The sequence below is a fragment of the Bradysia coprophila genome (genome assembly GCF_014529535.1).
Source record: "Bradysia coprophila strain Holo2 chromosome X unlocalized genomic scaffold, BU_Bcop_v1 contig_12, whole genome shotgun sequence".
NCBI lineage: Eukaryota > Metazoa > Arthropoda > Insecta > Diptera > Sciaridae > Bradysia > Bradysia coprophila.
The window spans coordinates 661,689-677,123 of NW_023503293.1; the positions used below are offsets into that span (position 1 = coordinate 661,689).

The 15,435-nt window shown below is 34.7% G+C and overlaps 1 protein-coding gene across 1 annotated transcript in view; it reads left to right on the forward strand.

The window, feature by feature from the left end:
- The window catches only part of LOC119067524, a 55,961-nt gene that overhangs the window by 39,091 nt on the left and 1,435 nt on the right, over window positions 1–15,435 (forward strand). The window contains exons 3-4 of the mRNA XM_037170553.1: window positions 12,982–13,239; window positions 15,220–15,426. Coding sequence (XP_037026448.1) covers window positions 12,982–13,239; window positions 15,220–15,426 — 465 coding nt within the window. The remainder of the gene's footprint in view (window positions 1–12,981; window positions 13,240–15,219; window positions 15,427–15,435) is intronic.

Genomic DNA, 15,435 nt, shown 5'->3' on the forward strand with positions numbered 1-15,435 from the left:
TTAGCTTACACACAGTGTCATTACATTATACAGTATTATATATGAGCAGTTGAGTTCATCGAAAATGACATTCGTGAAATTGGAAATGAAAATACAGTATAAAAGCTAACATATAGGAAGCAGAAAGCAGAGTTCAAGCTAACACATCCTAGTTGATTATTTTGTGTGTTTGCTTTCATAAAAAAGAGATCGTTGCTAAAAGGCAAAGGTAAAAACGTGCAGCATAAAGGATACGGTTTGATGTCTGTAAATATAGTTTATATGCGAAACTTTCTCAAATTAACCGTCCAAGACAACTTTACAAGCAAAGAAACGAAACTAGAATAAATTTTGAAAATTCATCGTTTTCGCTCCAGCCAGCAGCGTAGAAGTGGTACAAATGTACTAGATGACATGACGATTCACCTGATTTATATTACTTCAATAAGTAAATATAGTGGCACCTTAACTAAGAAACATTTAACTTTTGATGCACAGAGGTAGATATTTAATGTCTTATGGGATGATTGAACATCTGTTACTGCTACTAACACACGTACATTTACGTAAGAGGTGAGAAGCAATTGACACTGGGAAAGGTGTAATGACACATAGACTCCGAAAAACCAGTTTTCATACCTAGGACCCGAAAAGTGCGACTTCGTCGTACTTTTTTTCCGTCCAATATGAGAAATACTATTCGTACCACGGACTAAAAGTCTTTTCAGCGTTTTCGATTCCAGACCTCGCCTTCGGCTCTGTCTGGAAACTTCTCACACGCTAAAAAAGACTTTTAGTCCTAGGTTCGAAATGTACTATTATATTCAGGTGGACCATAAACGCAACATTTTCTCTCCAGATAGAGAGCCAGAACGAAAACAGTTTTTCGCACTTTTTCATCCCAGTGACGTTTTTGGTTCGCCTGTATGAAAAAATACTTTCATCCGGTTAGTTTGTTCTTAGCATCGATATAATATAGAGCAACTTTATGCGGAAAGATCACATGGATGTAGGTATGTGTAACGTAACTTACGTTTTGAGAAAGCGCGCGAAATAATGTCATACAGATATTTGAAAATAATTGAAACTCTGCATTTATCAATTTCCTCTTTCTCTTCGTTTTGTGTTGTGATTCGTATTTTTTGCACTTATATGTGTCCTACACTGAGCGAAATTTCTTACATGCCATGCGTATATCATTCGTGCCCCCTGTTAAAAATGGTGGTAAGGTAGTTATACAGCGGGCTCGAATATAGTACGTGCGAGATGTATTTCGCTTTGACAGAGATTTAAATGAATTTTATTGAATTTACCTACGATTTACACCATATTACCCAGTTTATAGTAGTTGTTATACATTTTAGCAGTTATTTGTAACAAATACTTTAAATTAAAAATTGACTTCTTTGGGAGTTGAACCGGAGACATCTCGATCATGAGCCAACGATCTTTCTAATGTTGCAGTGCAGTAGTGTTGGTTGACATTTCTCATTGTCGAAGCGTACTTTGAAAGCCATAAACGTTTGTGGCATATAAGTTACACAGAGCACGTTATAACGTAACGCACAATATGGTGATATGTCGGTTTTTAACATAACTGAATTTAAGTTCATAAAGCACGCGTAATTAGCTTCGACTTGATGGCAATAATATAGTTGTGGACTTGGATTATCAAAATACCGGATAATCAATTATAGATAAATTCAACTTAAACAACTTTCTGATATGATTACGAAATGAAATTACTTTATAAAAAATGAAAGTATTTTGACGAGAATTTTTCTGATTTATTATAACTACAACGTGTTAAGAAATATAAATATGATACAAATCCAATGTCTAAGACCAACATCCACTATATACGTTTAAAATACGTGATGTGCGTTTAACTTCCGTCCCACTCGTAAGTTATTCATATTCCACGTATATCACCACAATACGTAACTCATGAATATTCAAATTTGACAATCGAAATACGTAACTACGCTTTCAACGTGTTCCACGTATAAAAAATATTGCCCGTGTATCACATACGTTAATGAAGTATATTCCGACTTCCCGACGAATTTTACACATACCCGGTGTATTGTATGAATTTTCTTTTTCTGGGTGTATGTTTCCGAAATTTCGTTCTTCTTGTCTCATTATCTACAGTATATTATATCGATGGTTCTTAGTCGACAATATCATAATTAAATCAAAAATACTCGAAAAATGTAAAATATTGACTTTGGCCAGTCATCAAAGTTCAAATAGAGATTTTCAAGTCAAATTACCATTACGCTAGGATTTAATGGATTATTCTATAACATACAAAATTGGCGTACTCTTCACGGAAGTGCATATTGCTTTTAAAATTCGGAGCATTCTAGAACTGGCGCTTCAACAAAGCCAATTGGATACATACAATTTCTGTATTCTACTGAAACACGGCGCTCTCTTTTTTCTAGACGCAATTATTTAATGGGTTATTAAACTGAAACTATAAACAAAAAACGTTTCTGATTTAACATAACATTGACCTTCAAAGTAAAATTCTAAAATTGATACATTTTCCCGTTACGTTTTCGTTACGTTGGTGCGTATGTTATAACCAAATCGGTTTTCCTTCACCGCTTGGATGCTAGTGTACGTTAATTCGAAGAAAAAGAAAAGCCACACCGAGTGTAAAACTGCCAATTTATATCTGGTTAATGTCAGACGCAGTCAGTATCGATAAATATATTCAAATTCCCATTATAGCGTTGTCAATTTCCCTGTATATTATTATAGTATAATCGCTCGCTGTATTTTGTCAATTCGGTTTATCATATTTAACCCTTCGTGATTCACCATAACAAGATTCGCTTTTTTTTTGAACTAAAGAATATCTATCTATGTCAAATGAAATTGAAAATGACGAAAACTGGATATATAATTCAAAGAAAAGTCCATAACATTTTCTTTCGTTTTTTATTTTGTTTCATTTTTGTATAAGCCACATCTGTGTTTTTGTTTCATACTTCTTTATTGTATCGTTATGTTTGGATTCAGGCTTATTCGCCGACAACAGTTCCAACGAAAAATGTTTTGGAAATAGATAAGTAAAACAGCAATCAACACAGTATAGTAGTTTCAATTGGTTTTACATACTTTTCAGTTCTCAATGTGGAAAATGGTTCTCTTGGGAAAACAAGAGAATTGCGTAAAATCTACCGTCCACAACAGATACGTAATAGTATCTTACATGACTAGGGATAAAAAGATGAAAAGTAGAGTTTTAGTGTGAATTTTGTTGATCCGAGGCGAAGCCGAGGTCAATAAACATACGAAAACGAGACTCTTCATTTTTATCCCGAGTTATGTAATGGATTTTACATGCTGAAGGCGTCGAAAGAAGTGCTTAAAACATGAAAAGTACGGTTTTCGACGCATATAGCATGTAAATAACTAAACTATTATGCTTCCTACTGCGGGACAAAAGTGGAAAAATGTCGACTTCGCCTCGGATCCACAAAATTCACATGAAAACGATAATTTTCATTTTTATCCACATGTAATGGATTTAACATACTTTTGAAACTTAAACCAATTATCTTGTTTTAGTTTTCCCAAGGTGTGTAATAAGCCACTTTCGACACTAGGTAAAAGAAAAATACGTGAAATCCATTACAGAACTCGGTAAAAAAATTTAAAAGTCACGTTTTTGTGTAATTGTTGACCTCGACCTCGCCTCCCATTATCAAAATTCTGAGGAAAACTAGACTTTTCAACTTTTATCCCTTATCCCTAACTGATTCTCTGATGAGTTCTACTAATCTCAATAAAACGCTTCCTTTAGCTCGAAAATATTTTCACCCATTTTCTAAACGTTGCTTTGGCATTATTTCTCTCATATTCTCTTTAATTTCACATACAAATCATCAGTTCTATGCGAGCCACGTAACACCATAATCATTTCTCTGTTTCTCAGCCACACATGATTTATTATAAAGTCACCAGCGGCTCGTATCAGCAATAACACACTTACAGTGTGGATAATACCACCTTTCCAGACTCGCTAATATGCACATTCAACTGTCCCGCAGGCAAGACAGATATTTTTAGACTCTAAGATGTGTAAATTTACCTGTCTATCGTATTTATAATTTGATTTGTGTCTGGGTGAACATTTCCGTTGTTGTTCGAGTGTAAGAGCCCGAAGCGCTTTCATATCACTTTTTCCATACCAAGACAAAAATTTCTTTGTTTGTAGGGAATTTTCTTTTTTAAAGATTTCCCAGCGAATGATTGAATGTGTTTTGAGTTTCGCGAATGAAATATTAGAATCGATGCGAGGGTATATTAGATATGGAAATACATATTTCTCGGTGACTTTTTTTTTTGTTTTTTTGATTTATGAATGCGATTATCTAAGTAGGTCGAAAAGAGACCAGAAATAAAGGTTTATGATAAACTTCCAGTTTGATACATCCAACGATATTTTATACGATTTCTCTCTGGTTCGTATGAATTCAAATATTTTCGAAAATTAGAAAGTTTTGTGTTAAATATAGCTGGAGTAAAACTTTTGATGTCGATGCAATTTCGTTATGGGCTATAGTCGACGTTAGAGTGTTTTCTTAAGTAGCGCTAGACAGTGAAAGAAACATCGTACCGTTCAGCATAAAATATTGGAACCTGAACTTAAATAATGTAAGGTTCATGGAAAAAAGCACATCACTCATGGAACAACAAACCAAAAGCATGATAATGGTTATTTATGACATCGAGTTCAAAGTAATGTGGAATTATGACACGAAGCATGTCAGCACTAGATAAACAAAGAATTCTTAATTCTCTTAACATATGCACAATGAACTAAAAGTAATGTGAGAACAAACGTTTTACTTCAGAAATCAATCAGCTGTGTGTCATATATATGAATCCAGTTTCCTAAGGGAATAAGGGTTTTTATCTCCATCTAGTGGAAGAAAGTGGATTTTTCTTCGTTGTTGGGAGAGAGTGGAAAAGCTGACAAAAATAATGGATGTCGCTAGTATTACGATATTTTTCTGTTCGTTTGATTTTATTTTATCAAACCTAATTTTTCAGTCCATTTAGCTTGTTCCAATGTAGACTCTGAGGTTCGTTTTATTCTTATTTATCATACTCGCTCCATGTTCTGACATATCACTATTGTTTATCTAGAAGGATAAGTAGGAAATCATTGACAAGTGCAACTATTCTTCCCTACAATGCATAAAAAACTTAATGCAAAAGAGATGCAAGTTTTTAAGATAGTAAACGTATGAAATTCTGAGGCAGTATTGTTGTCTCGTATGATAAAATAAGATATTGGTAAGCCGCGATTGTCGGTCTCATGTATTGATAATCTAATGTAATTGTCTAGGGAAAGTAATTTAAGGGTCGATGCATGTATATATGATGACGTTGAAGAAAATGATGATGGAAGGGCAATGGTAACCACTTGGACAACCTCAATTGCTACGAATCAAGGTATGATTTGCTAAAGAATACTAGGATTCCATCAAACTATGACAAACGATGCTAGCTTTCTTCTGGTCCGATATTGTTTCAATCAATTTTGTCGTTCATTGAAAGCGACGCGACTTGATTTAAATTAGCTGTGTTCACGATCGAATAAAAGAGCTATTCTCTCTTCTGTCTGTTAATTCAATTTACTAAAGAGATTTAAGCATGCTACCATTACCTCATGATACTTTTACCTTGCTAGCTGTCCTTGTTGTCTAGTTCACTTGTACTGATTTTATCAATTTAACTGTTTACGTTTAACTGTTGTAGCTCCTAGAATTGTAACGAATACTGGAGACACGCGGTGCATTAGTTTGAAAATGTGTTGACAAAATAAATGAAATTGAAATTTAAAACTTATATTTTGATGATTTTAAGAATACCAGAAGGGGTACGTCAACTAGAACATTGATTTTTTGCTACCGATTATGAAAGAAACGCCTTTAGTTTGTTCTAGATGTGTCCGTGTCGATATAGGAAACTAGTATAGATCCATAGCCACGGTGAGGCTAAATTTTTTTAAATAAACGTGTAAGTGAACATCTAGGTTTTTTTCATAAGTGAGTTGGGGGAGGGAAGTGCTGTTCAAGTAAACAAGTTTTAGCAAAATCCCCTTAGCTGTTCCTGAGAACCAGCACCAGCGTCAGCTAGGGCTTGTGAAACAGTGAGCACTACAGATTTACATTGGAATTGGTAGCATTTCTAAGATTTACAGTGTAAAAATTATGGCTCAGCTTTACTCAGTAATCAATAAATCAATAAATATTGATGAAAAAGTTTTGCATCGAGGTCGCTCTACTCGCAAATCTAAAGCTATCTAGAGGAATTATCTATTTTTACCTTTAAGAAAAACAAACACTTTAAATGTTTGATAGATATAAGAAAGCCATTTATTTGTAATGTCGTCTTGAAAATAGATAATTCCTCTAGATAGCTCTAGATTTGCGAGTAGAGCGACCTCGATGCAAAACTTTTTCATCAATATTTATTGTGCAGCATAAAGTATGGCATATTTGGTATCGTTGTAAAGCTGAGACTCTAAGCTACCATATAAGCAACCACATTGCCGGAAAATACTCATACTAGTAAGTTATTGAAGCGTCCAAAGTTCACCGAGGGTAGCCAAAAAATTCAATTTCTGAAAATGTAACAGAAAACTTTGATTAAAAAATTTTTTTTTGTTGTTCATTAGGATTTGCAAAACTAGTCTGGAATCATCATTCAAAGGCTTCCACGGTTGCTTTGTAAAGGAGATATCAGTCTTTTAAAATGGTGAAATTTTTACTTTTAGCTACTATTGCTCGATGAAGAAATTATCTAGAGCCATAATTTTTACACTGTAAATCTTAGAATTTGTCCCTCTACCAATTCCAATGTAAATCTTAAGTCCTCACTGTTTCACAAGCCCTGGCTGACGCTGGTGCTGGTTCTCAGGAACAGCTAAGGGGATTTTGCTAAAACTTGTTTACTTGAACAACACTTCCCTCCCCAAACTCACTTATGAAAAAAACCTGGATGTTAACTTACACGTTTATTTAAAAATTTTAAGCTTCACCGTGTAGCCCAAAATTAGTTCAGTTAATAGTAGAATTCTGAAATTTGGACCAGCAACATTAATCGTTGCCACCCTGATTCAAAAACGATTAACAGACTTGGAAAAAGTACCACCCATCGTCTACCACCCACTTTCGAAGTTGGGTGGTATATAGGCAAGTTTGACGAATTATTGAGATGGCCATGTTGTAGGTGCACTGCTAAAATTAGACTCAAATAAAAGGTAAAGGTTCAAAGTTTTTTTTACACAGCCAAAAATTTTCCTATATTTTCATTTTTCACTGAAATTTTCCGAATTTTATTCCAAAATGGTGATAAAAATGTAAAGTTCAAAGTACACACATCTACACTCTATAGGTAGCAACGTTAAGAGGCACCGGCACTAAGCTAAAATTGTAGCCTACATTTGCGTGTCTCGTATTTCCTTTTTTGTTAATATCTTTCCATCAGAATCCTTTTTGAAAAATGTACGACCGCAATGGGACATTGAACTTTTGACATTTTTTGTATTTTGATTAAGAATGTTATTGTAAACAAAAAATTGTTCTACACTATTACAGAATTTTCAAGTTTTGTACTTTTAATTCATATTTGAATTACGGCTACGACCCAAATTCAACCTAAAAGCAAACCTTTTTCGTGAGAGAATTAAGAAAAAATGACATGAGAAGAAAAGAGAGGCATATAGAGACGTATAGTCTTTTTTATGTTTGACTGATCCTTGAAAATCAGAAAACAATTAATTAAAAATATAAATGTTTATAATTTTGCGATAGTTTAGAATAATTTGTTGCTTAGAATAATGTTGTCTATCGAAATTATTGAAACTTCAGTCCCCCATTCCGACCGAGAGATCTGTTAGCTTTAAATAAAAATCAGTTTTGGTTGTAGTCGTTTGATCAGCTCTGAGAAACGTGAGCAGTTTAATGAAATTTTCATAAACTGCTCATTGTTCTCAGAGCTGGTCAAATTGCTGCAACCAAATCTATTTTCTGTTGAAAGCTAACACATTCGTGGTCGGAATTGCGGTCGTACATTTTTGAAAAAGGAATCTGGTGGAAAGATATCATCAAAAGTAAACTAAAATCCAGTATTTAAAAATCGCCCTAATGTATGCTTTTCGGCAAAGTAACGGTGCCTCTTAACAACTGGTCCAAATAATTTCAGAATTCTACTAATAACTGAACTATTTTTGGACCTTTACACTAGCATGGACCTATGATAAACCGTAACATAAGTAACACTTGGCTGGAGAGACCAAGCCGGGAAATTCTGTAAAGTTGTTTAGACAATGGACGCTGAACGGAATGCTATTACTGACTGACTATCCAATAAATTATTTATCTTCATAATCAAATAATTACGTTACAATTATAATATTGTTAGATATGTACAAACATTGCTTTACAGAATTAGATGTTCCATGCTTCCATGCTTCCAACGCACGAATCGTTATTTTATATTGAAACGACACACACGGCATGTAATTGAATTGGGGGCAATTACAAAAGACCTATGTGCGCGGAATAATATAGAGCGACATCGTAGAAAATATGTTCCCATATAAATTAACCAAAAAAAAGATGACAAAAACATTTGAATTAAATTATGTATACGTTGTTTGACAGGAGATAATTTGAAATGAAATTGTGAACTGGTTCGCAACAGGCTTATCAAGAAGCTTTTTAAGTGATTTTATAATCGGTTAAAGTTTCCTCGATTTTTATGCAAAACAAATCCTTAGGTATGAGTAGCCATAATTTTGTTTTCCCTTGATTGGTATCGGAATAGCACTGCTCTTGGCATTAACACATAGAAAATATTCGGAGCCTGATTAAATCACAGTCTATGCTTCTATCGTAAAGATGGATGACGTGGTTACAACGACGACAACAGTAAATGATGAGCTGTGCCTATTAGGCATTGCCTAATGTATTCTTATAGCAAAACTTATGTTTGAACAAATGAAGTTGAAGATTTTGCATAAATCTCTTGAAAATATTCGATGATGGATGATTGGAAGTTACCAGATTTGAACATAGTACTAGTGATATACTTGCTGTTTGTGACAGGTTAAGCTCTTATCACTGGAGCCTCAGCAGTGCTGTGGTATCTGTAATAAGTTATAATGTTCTTTGTTGGGGATCCGTCATCTATAACCATCGGCAAATGCTTTGCCCACGTTGTCTACTGGAATTCCATGTGTTTCAAAGAGCATATTAATCATAATAGCCCCAAGTTGTTGGAACGGAGCTAACACAATATGGACAATAATGGCATATCATTTGTTTATTTCTCTGAAATTTCACCGTCAATGTACCTTCGGTCAAAACTGCCTTTAACTAAGTGAGTAACACAGTACAGTGTAATTGATATTATTGACAAAGAAAGTACTAATTTGTGTTGGTCGTTCAGTCAATCCCATTCGAAATTATGCATAACAGAAATGGAAAACAAAAATGTGAGGCCCATTATTTAATCATCATCATCGTCGACGATTAACATTTGTGTATATATTGAGAACAGCTCTATACGAAATGAGTTCTGAATAATGTAATTACAACGTAGGTTCGAACCTTTATCGGACCATGTAAAATCCTCCTTTAAAGTAATCACATTATCTTCGAAACTGTTCCGACTTAATGTTGTAATTTATGTCACTGAAGGAACACCTAACATGAATTTTTTAGATTCATACAACAGCCACACCAACCTCGTTAAGGCCAGGTTATGCCTCCTGACATATGTGCGATATATCGGACCATAACCTGGCCTTAAGGCCAGGTTATGCCTCCTGACATATGTGCGATATATCGGACCATAACCTGGCCTTAAGGCCAGGTTATGCCTCCTGACATATGTGCGATATATCGGACCATAACCTGGCCTTAAGGCCAGGTTATGCCTCCTGACATATGTGCGATATATCGGACCATAACCTGGCCTTAAAGCATCCAATTAAAGTTTCTTATGACTCCAAACAATATAAATTGGGTTAGATTTTACGCTTACAATAAAAACGCCGGCACAAGGCAATAATGAATTTAGTAAAAAGTTTCCGTTCCATTCAATCTTACTGTGGGGAAGCAGGGGCGAACTGGCTGAAGGAATGACGATGCTTCGACTCATACTAGGAGTCATTACATTTCCCTGTTGAATTCGTTCCTCCTGAGTTCTAATACCACTGCCTTCTGAGTTCTAATAAAATGTAAAGCCCATTTAGTGAATTATGAAGAGAGGAAACGAAACGTCGTCTCGACTTCACTCCACAAAGTTACATTTGTAACAAAATCATATGCTGCAAAAAGTAGCACCGTGCTTTAGGTTAAACCATAGCACTGCTCCTAGATTGGAGGTTTAAATTTTACACTTACTAAAAAGTGTATTACGTAAATCATACTATAGCGTTAAGAGGCACCGGCACTAAGCTAAAATTGTAGCCTACATTTGCGTGTTTCGTATTTCAATTTTGTTAATATCTTTTCAAGAGAATCCTTTTTGAAAAATGTACGACCGCAATTCCGACCAAGAGATCTGTTAGCTTTAAATAAAAATTAGTTTTGGTTGTAGTCGTTTGATCAGCTCTGAGAAAAGTGAGCAGTTTAATGAAATTTTCATAAACTGCTCATTGTTCTCAGAGCTGGTCAAATTGCTGCAACCAAATTTATTTTCTGTTGAAAGCTAACACATTCGTGGTCGGAATTGCGGTCGTACATTTTTGAAAAAGGATTCTGGAGGAAAGATTTCATCAAAAGTAAACTCAAATACAGTATTTAAAAATCGTCCTAATGTATGCTTTCCGGCAAAGTACCGGTGCCCCTTAACCCAATATTTTTCTTTGAATCAGTGGCTCCATAAATTTGATAGAAATCAACCATTTTTCTATGAATAAAATTTGTTAATCATCATTTTAAAACATATGGTGTACAGTGAACATTTTACCAATATTTTTGATGGATTTGCTATCATCACAATTTAAAGTTGAATTATAAGTTAGAGATAGGTGAGGGCATACCAATATTTTTGCTCACAGCTAAAGTTAGATGTCCAAGAATAAAATGCTGAAGTCTCTTGCCCAGCCCTCAGTTACAAAAAAATCTTTGAAAAAACGTCGTGTAAAAGCTTAATTATTTGGTAACCACTAAATATGCAGGTTGATTTTACAGTCACACGTATGTACAGAAGTCCAGACAAAGATTCGAGGGGTACACTTTGTTGGAAGCTGAGCTAATAACTTGACGAGTTAGGGTGTTTCACAAATTGTCAAAATTTCATGAAAATTGTCAAAATTTCATGAAAATTCCGCCAATTTCCCGATTTGGGAGGATACTAAAATGTGACGTAATTTTAGGGTGTTGGATTGTATAAAAATGTTATTTAGCGTGACAAGTGGGAGGGGTATCGAAAAGTCCTAATTTTAGAGTAACGTCATTTGTCACACAAAACGATAGAAACTGAAGCCTCGTACGAAGGCTTTTTACTGCGTGAAATTCGTTTTCTTCATTTTATTAGTTAATACAAAAAATTCATTCATCGAAACAGATCTACTGTCTTCAGTTCATAATATTATTCAATGTATTATCTTTATTTATTTGAGCATGTTGTGCCGCAGGTTATGTTTCCATGTGATCTTTGGGAAGAATTTTGTTGTCCAACAAAGTTCAACTGTTTGAAACCAATTAGTAACTTAGGCGTCATTCACGAAGACGTCTGCTCTTTAGGGATGGAGGGTGGTTCTGCAAAAGCGTGACTGTAATACCTTATATGTGAAAAATGGTCAAAGTTTCACAAAAACTGATAAAGTTTTACAAAATTTGACAAAGTTTCACAAATTTTAACAAACATGTTTTCAGATAGAAGGCCCTGTACGAGTATTTGTATAGTATACTTCTGCGCCCTGTACCATGACTTTCCGGAGAAGCCTCCCAAAGATTTTGGTTGTATCATCTGTTAAAACATGATTCAATACACCTCAGACAGAAAATTCTTGGTTCAACATTATTATACCATTAAACTGGTGCCGACGTTTTATGAAAATGCCCATAACCTGCACATGTTTTTTTTGCAATTTAAACCCCATGATGTCCATTCAATGGACATTCCATTCCATGATGGGCAGCCCACTCATCTCTATTGCAAGTCTCCATTTCATAAATACTTCCGTGTCATTTGCTAATAAAGTCTGCACAACTCTAACACAGTTCAAACAGGACATGAAGTACAAATAATGTGAAAATGGTTTTGATACCTCCTTCGGCCAGATCTGTCTTCATGGATGTGTGCATGGGTGTTTTGCCTGCGTATGACAGACAAGGATGTCTCAGTAACAATAATAATATACGTTGAATAGGTTTAATGTACCTCCTGCGGGTATTTTATAAATTGCAGACCGTATTTCATTGAGATTATTTTTTTTAAATTAGATCGCATAAATCTACTCTTTTATGAGTTCGTTTTTTTTTGTTTTGTTTTATATCGCCGATATTACTGCTTTCTCCTTAAACAAGATTTCCAATGTTTATGGTTTTGTGGTTTATGGTTTCAGTGTTGTTGCTTTTTTTATGTGGTTTGAGCGCTTACACACAAGAAAAATTGTAAATTGTAAAATCGCACACATAAAACTGCTACGTACCACCATGAACATTGTTGCTTTTATATCAAACAAATTTCTTTCACCTCAAAAGGTTATTAGATAAGGTGTTCCATGGATGTATTATGGAAATTCAATGCATTTTAACAATGCACACACACGTTGCCTACCCCATATGTATAAAGCCAGTCCCATATAATTCACCCACCCTTATCACTAGTCGATAATAAAATATGTTCTCTCCGTTTATATATATATTCATTTCATCCACCAAATTGATTTTCCATTTTTATTTGCCATCATTTTCTTCTTCATCTCTTCTTTTTTCTTTCTTTTCTCTCCAGGTATCAGCCAACAACATTCTACTTCTGCACTTAGGAATCGTCGACTCTATTTTGTGTATGTTATTCTTGATATTCTCGTTGCCAAGTATTGCGAAGAGCGATGGAGCAGTTGTATTCGAGGCAATCTGTAGTGTACACGGATTTCTATTGACATTAATGCATCCGATAGCGCTGTGGACTATATGCTGTTTGAATTGCGATAGATATTATGCGATTGCTGCACCGTTGCATTATAGTGCCATTGTAAACACAAAGAAGGTATGTACCACACATCTAGTTTACACAAAGATGCAAGAAATTCAAGGTTTAATTTTATTTGTACAAATCGAATGACCTTTGTACAAATTAAATTCTTTTTTGTACACAAAAAATGACATTTTGTACTTAAAATTTCCATTTTGTACCATCCATTTTATACTAAAACAAAACCATTTCGTACGTAAAAATTACTTTATGAACACAAAATGTAATTGTTTGTACACTGAAAAATTGGCTGAAAAAAGCCACAGTGTACATAAAAAAAAACATTGTATCTGTATGAGCAAAATTGGCCACAGCTGAAAACATCAGAAAACAAATTCTATATCCAACTATATTTAAGTATGTCCGAGTACAGTCGAGTACATCGCGTATATTCGACTTAATCCTAGTATATTCGACTAATACGAGTATTTTCGACTACATCCGAGTATTTTCAAATATTCGACTATATCCGAGACTTTTCGACTGCATCCAACTATTCGACTATTCGATTGTATCCGAGTATATTCGACTATTCGATTGTATCCGAGTAAATTCGACTATTCAATTGTATCCGAGTATATTCGACTATATCCGAGTATTTTCAACTGTTCCGACTATACCCGAGACTATTCGACTGTATCCGACTATTCGACTGTATCCGACTATTCGACTGTATCCGAGTATATTCGACTATTCGATTGTATCCGAGTGTATTCGACTGTATCTGACTATTCGATTGTATCCAACTATTCGACTGTATCCGAGTATATTCGACTATTCGATTGTATCCGAGTGTATTCGACTGTATCTGACTATTCGATTGCATCTAACTATTCGACTATTCGATTGCATCTAACTATTCGACTATTCGATTGTATCCGAGTATATTCGACTATTTGACCGTATCCGAGTATATTCGACTATATCCGAGTATATTCGACTATTCGATTGTATCCGAGTATATTCGACTATATCCGAGTATTATCAACTCTTCGACTATACCGGAGACTATTCGACTGTATCCGACTATTCGATTGTATCCGAGTATATTCGACTATTCGATTGTATCCGAGTAAATTCGACTATTCAATTGTATCCGAGTATATTCGACTATATCCGAGTATTTTCAACTGTTCGACTATACCCGAGACTATTCGACTGTATCCGAGTATATTCGATTGTATCCGAGTATATTCGACTATTTGATTTTATCCGAGTATATTCGACTATTTGGACTTTTCCGAATATATTCGACTATTCGACCATATCTGAGACTATTCAACTGTATCCAAGTATCTTCGACTATATCCGACCGAGTATATTCGACTATATCGAGTAGCTTAGATCATATATCAAGTTTTATTGTAACTGGAAGATATAGAAATTGTAATTGGTTGTAATTATAAATCACTTGATCCATATAAGAACGTACACCATCGCAAATGTTAATAATGTTATTATTTTTATGGAAGAGTCAGCGCCGCAGGCCGTGAAGAAATTGAAAAAATAAAAAAGCGGGGTCGAGGGGCGGCAGCCCCCGCAGAGGGGGGTCAAGGGGGGAGTATCCCCCCTTGAATGTTCGGGGGATTAGCGCGCTCATTTAATTTTACTAAGCGAATCCAATGAATTAGCGGTAGCGATAGCGTCGCTAAAAAAGTGGTTGATGAATGCAACCTTGGGTACAATGTTTTTTTTTATGTACACTGTGGCACATTTCCGCCAATTTTTCAGTGTACAAACAATTACATTTTGTGTTCATAAAGTAATTTTTAAGTACGGAATGGTTTTTTTTTAGTACAAAATGGATGGTATAAAATGGAAATTTTAAGTACAAAATGTCATTTTTTGTGTACAAAAAAGAATTTAATTTGTACAAAAGTCATTCGATTTGTACAAAAGTAAATGAACCGAAATTCAATCGAAAATCTCGCTTGCATTAAATCAAATTTAGTTTCAAAATCTTTTTCTTTTCTCCATTTCAATGATTTTTCAAAGGTTTTGACGGGACTAATTTGTGGCTGGTTGGTTGCATTCTTGTTATGCATACCACCATTGTTCCATATCGCACCGTATCGATACAATACTGATCTAGGTATATGCGCTCCTCACTTTGAAATGTCTGGAACGTTAGTGTATGCACTCGTTTTCACGTTAATCACTTTAATCATTCCATCAATCCTAATTATCGGATGTAATATCAGAGTAAGTTCT